This window comes from Aureococcus anophagefferens, assembly GCF_000186865.1.
Source record: "Aureococcus anophagefferens unplaced genomic scaffold AURANscaffold_7, whole genome shotgun sequence".
Taxonomy (NCBI): domain Eukaryota; class Pelagophyceae; order Pelagomonadales; family Pelagomonadaceae; genus Aureococcus; species Aureococcus anophagefferens.
Window position 1 is genome coordinate 2,054,767 of NW_008705567.1, and position 5,276 is coordinate 2,060,042.

Sequence of the window (5,276 nt, forward strand, 5' to 3'; positions counted from 1 at the left end):
TCCGCGCCGCAGGAGGAGCCCGCGCCGGAGGCGGGCGCCGCGCCGGAGGAGCCGCCCCGGGGCTCGCCGGGCAAGGGCCGCGGGGGCTCCGTGAGCAGCGAGAACACCTTCGCGTCCGCGCGGACCGAGGCCGTGAGCCGGCGGGGCTCCGCGCGCGAGTCGTCCGTCGCGTCCGACGCGGGCGCCGCGGCGCCCGAGGTCGAGGACACGCAGCGGCCCAAGTCGCCGCCGCCCGTCGCCGACGCGCCGTCGCCGCCCGTCGAGGACGTCGCGAGTCCCGCGCCGCCGCCGCCGGACGAGAGCGAGTCGCCCGAGAGGGACGGCGCGTTCTCGGAGACGGAGGCCGAGAACCGGCGCGCGCGCGAGGCGCGCGCGACGAAGGGCCCCTCGCCGGACAAGGGCCGGCGGCGGAGCTCCATCAAGCGCCGCGCGTCCGACGGCCACGTCATCATGCCCGAGCACATCGACAGGGCAGGAAACGGGTGATTCAAGTTCGCTTCAATATGAGTGTTCCGCGCGCGATCGTTCCAGAGAAAGGATCCACGCTTCGAGAGCGCTCCGAGAGATGATCGCCCGTCCAAGAATTAGCCGAAACGAGTGGAAAATGACCGAGATAGGAGCCTCCAAAGTTGTGAATTTCGCACTCTTTTCCTGCCAGGCACATCGACGTCGACTCGTCCTTCGAGCCGCCCGTCGTGCCCAAGAGTTTGGAGTCGCGGGCGCTGATCCTCCAGGCGCTCCAGACGAACATGCTCTTCGCGGAGCTCGCCAAGGGCCAGCTGGAGATTATTATTTCCGCGATGGCGCAGCACCACGTCGCGCGCGGCGAGGTCCTCATCCGCCAGGGCGACGTCGGCGACGCGTTCTACACGGTCGAGGAGGGCGCCTTCGACATCTTCGTCAAGATGCGCAACAACAAGAGTGGCCACGGCAAGCGGGTCGCGACGGCCGGCGCGGGCCAGGGCAGCAAAAGAGAGCGAAATTCCCAACTTCAAAGCCTCCTTTCTCGGCCGTTTTCCACTCGTTTCGGCTGACTTTTGGACGAGCGATCATCTCTCGGAACGGTCTCGAAGCGTGAATGCTTTTCCCGGAACGCGCGCGCGCGGAACACTCACGTTGAAGCGACGTTGAATCACCCTTTTGCTGCCCAGGCGCGGGCACGTCGTTCGGCGAGCTCGCGCTCTACTTCAACGTGCCCCGCGCGGCGACGGTGAAGGCGTCGGCGCCCTGCGTCTGCTGGAAGCTCGACCGGCGCACGTTCCGCCACTTCGTGGCCCAGAGTCGGAGCGAGCGCCTCGAGATCACGACGCGCGCGTTCGAGACGATCGACGTGCTCGCGGCGCTGCCGACGGCGCACCTCCACAAGATCGCGACGCACGTCAAGGAGCAGCCCTTCGACAAGGGCGCGACGATCATCAAGCGGGGCAGCGAGGGCGACTCCGTCTACCTGCTCAAGGAGGGGACGGTGCTCTGCACGAACATCGACAAGAGCTACGTGCAGACGCGCGACGTCAAGCTCGGCCCCGGGTCCCACTTCGGGGAGATGGCCCAGGTCACGGACAACCACACGCGCACCTGCGACGTCGTCGCCGCGTCGCGGTGCGTCGTCTTCGAGCTGAGCGGCCGCGACTTCGCCATGCTGCTGAACACGCACCAGCACGTCGCCGTCGCCGTCCGCGTGCTCCAGACGCTCCAGAGCCTCATGCACCTCGACATCCAGGTCAAGGAGCTCATGACGTCCTTCGAGGAGCGGCGGGTCGAGGCCGGGGCGCTCCTGAGCGACGCGACGACGCCGCGGGAGCTCGTGGTCCTCTGCGAGGGCGAGGCCGCGTTCGCGCCGAGCGGCGCGGCCGCGTGCCGCTGCGGGCCGCCGTCGAAGAAGGGGTCGAAGCTGATCCGGCTGCGGCCGGGGGACTACTTCGGCGAGCGGTGCCTCCAGGACCCGGACAAGTGGACGGCCGTGGAGCGCTGCTACGCGACGACGGACGCGACGCTCTTCTGCCTGACGCAAAAGTCGTACGAGAAGTACGTGCAGAAGGTGCGGCGCCAGCGCGCGTCCCAGCGCACGCCGCCGCCCTACAAGGATCTGGTGATCAAGCAGACGCTCGGCGAGGGGTCCTTCGGCCGCGTGAAGATGGTCGTGCACCGGCCCGCGCCGACCGCGGGCGCGCCCGAGCCGGAGAGCCGGTCCTACGCGCTCAAGATGCTGAGCAAGCAGGGCATGGCGAACAAGAAGCAGGTCAAGGCCATCCTGGCCGAGCTGCGCGTGCTGCTCCTCATCAACCACCCCTTCCTCCTGCACCTGCACGGCACGTACCAGAGCCGCGACCTCTGCTACTTCCTCTTCGACTGCATCCAGGGCGGCGAGCTCTTCAAGCGGCTGGCGTCGTCGGACGACTGCACGATCCCCTTCAAGGACGCCCAGTTCTACGCGTCGCACCTCGTCGAGGCGCTCGTCTACCTCCAGTCGAAGCGCGTCGTCTACCGCGACCTCAAGCCGGAGAACATCCTCATCGACGCGCGGGGCTACGCCCGGGTCGTCGACTTCGGGTTCGCCAAGGTCATGCAGGACGACGACTCGCTGGCCTACACGCTCTGCGGCACGCCCGAGTACCTGAGCCCGGAGTGCGTCCTGGGCACGGGCTACCGCTTCGAGATCGACCTCTGGGCCTTCGGCATCATCGTCTACGAGATGCTCGTGGGCTACACGCCCTTCTCCAACGACGACGACGAGGTCGACGACATGATGGCCATCTTCAAGCGCATCACGAAGGCGACGATCGAGTTCCCCGACGCGCTCGATGACCGCACCGTCGACTTCGTGACCGCGATCCTCGCGCGCGAGCAGCAGAAGCGGCTCGGCAACTCGCTCGAGGGCCTCTCGGAGGTCCGCGACCACCACTTCTTCACGGGCGACATCGACTTCCCGGCCATCCTCGCCATGAAGGCGCCCGCGCCGTGGACGCCGAAGATCCGCGGCATCGACGACACGTCCAACTTCGACGACTACGACGACGACGAGGACAAGTTCAAGGAGCCGTTCAGCGGCGACCAGAAGCAGTTCATCGAGTTCGGCCGGCCCTACGTCATCGACACGGCCAAGGGGCCGACGAGGTAACTCTGGCTCAGCTTGCAACGTTAGCCTAACTTTGAAAAACACTGTGCTACACGAAAAAGTTCCTGTGATGGGCTGACTGTGATGGGCTGAGCGAAGTAGCCCTTCTGTCGGTCAACGATGAGTGTAGTCGGCGGCGGCCCGGACGCCATGGGCTGCTGCGGAAACTACGAAACTTTGCCGGAACTCTGCGGGTCGATCGACGCGGCGGGCGCCGACGCGCCCATCGACTACGAAGGCGAGATCGAAGTCTACGAGCCGGAGCGGGAGGTGCCCGAGGCCTGGATCGCGGCCGTGAGCCTCTCCGCGACCGCGCGCGGGACGGCGTCGTCGCAGCGGCGGCGGAGCACGTCGCGCGGGCGGGGCCTCCGGAGGCCGAAGGGCCGGCCGCGCGCGCCGGCCGCGAAGCGCCGGCCGTCCGACGCGTCGGCTTCCGCGGCGTCGACCGCCTCGTCGACCGCCTCCGCGGACGACGACGCCACCGCGGATGACGACGCCGCCGCCGGGGACGACGACGCCGCGGCGGCGCGGGCCGCGGCGCCGGCCGCGCACGGGCTCCTCGACTTCCACCGGACCGAGGCCGCGCTCGCCAAGACCGCGGGCGCGACCAAGGCCCTGGCCGACGGCGCCGGCGCCGCGGCGGGGAACGCGAGCATCGTCGCCAAGGCCGGCGCGGCCGGCGCCTGGCGCGCGGCGCGCGCGAGCGTGAGCCTCCTCGTGGGCCACGGCGCCGCGAAACCGGCCGCGGCCGCGCCGCCGCGCCACGTGGGCCACGACGCCAAGGAGACGCAGCGCGAGCTCTCGGCGCGCCTCGGGAGGCACGTCAGCATGGTGGAGACCCAGGAGAAGATGCTCCACATCGGCACGAACGAGAGCGGCTGCGTCTCCGAGGCGGACATCGCGGAGCTCGTGGACCGCGAGCGGAAGAAGCCCCTGCGGCGGCGCGCGCGCATCACCCTCGCGCGCAGCCTCGTGCCGTCGAACGTGCGCCTGCTCTACAACTCCATGCGCTGCCCGAAGGAGGTCTACGCGGCGACCGTCGTCGCGGACCGCGACGTGCTCGTCGCGCCGCTGCCCAAGCCCGCGGACGTCGACTGGGCGAGCCTCGTGCTCCTGGACCCGCCGAGCTTCTCGCGCGCGCTCGACACGCTGACCAACGCCATGCTCACGCAGACGACGCACGCGGCGCACGCGACGCTCGGCCTCGGCGACCACGCGCCCGGCCGCAACTCGCTCCTCATGTACCTCGCGCAGCAGGGCGACGTCGACCAGGTGCGGGACATCTTCGCGACGCGGCCCATCGTCCGCTCCATCGTCGACCTCCGCAACACGCTCGGCTACGCGGCCATCGACTACGCGCTCGCGAACGACCACCAGGAGGTCTACGACATCTTCCTCTCCTACCACCGCGAGCACCTCGCCCACCACTCCATCAACTCGAAGCTCCGCCACAACCTCGACAACGGCGGCTCCCGCTTCGCCGCGCGCGGCGGCCGCTGGGAGCTGCGGGAGTAACGCGGTGAGCAACGGAACTGGCAACGGTCGGCGACGTCAATGTCGGCTCGCAACGACTCCTTTATCGGCGAGGCCGGCCTGGCGCTCAAATCGGCGCCAATGGCTGCCCCCACCGGAGGAGAGTATTCCAGCGCCCGGGCCGACGGCCCGCCGCCGCCGCCGCCCGCGCCGCCCGAGGAGAGCGCCGGGCGCCCGCGCTTCTCCTTCCTGCAGTTCTTTTGCAGCCCGGCGACCCGGGAGAGCGAGGCGCCGCCGCCGCCGCCGCCGCCGGTGGCGCCGGAGGTCGAGCGGCTGCGCGAGGAGGTGTCGACCCTGCGCCGCGAGCTGCGCGACATCGCCGAGCGCCTCGCGCCGCGCGCGCGGCCCATCACGCCGGACGAGCCCGCGCGCGCCGCGTTCGCGGAGCCGGCGGCCGCGGCCGCGCCCGCGGAGAAGGATCCGTCGCCGCCGCCGCCGCCGGCCGCGTCGCCGCCGCCGGCCATGTCGCCGCCGCCGCCGCCGCGCGTCAGCGCCGGCCGCCGCCGCGCCGCGACGTCGCCGCCGCGCGCGGGCGAGTTCCGCGCGATCGGCGGCGGTCGGCCCCGGCTCGCGAGCGACCCGCGGCCGCGGTCGCTGAGCGACCCGCGGCCGCGGTCGCTGAGCGACC

At 70.7% G+C, this 5,276-nt stretch overlaps 2 protein-coding genes across 2 annotated transcripts; both read left to right on the forward strand.

Annotated features, from left to right (window-relative positions):
- Nucleotides 1–692: 692 nt before the first annotated feature.
- Nucleotides 693–1,561, forward strand: AURANDRAFT_3080 (hypothetical protein; the record flags this gene model as incomplete). Its single annotated transcript, XM_009037729.1, has 2 exons — nucleotides 693–921; nucleotides 1,152–1,561. Coding segments are annotated over 2 exons (639 nt in total), but the record flags the coding sequence as incomplete, so codon positions are not given.
- A 519-nt stretch (nucleotides 1,562–2,080) lies between these two features.
- AURANDRAFT_13121 (hypothetical protein) lies at nucleotides 2,081–3,016 on the forward strand (the record flags this gene model as incomplete). Its single annotated transcript, XM_009037963.1, has 1 exon — nucleotides 2,081–3,016. A coding segment is annotated over one exon (936 nt), but the record flags the coding sequence as incomplete, so codon positions are not given.
- Nucleotides 3,017–5,276: the final 2,260 nt, after the last annotated feature.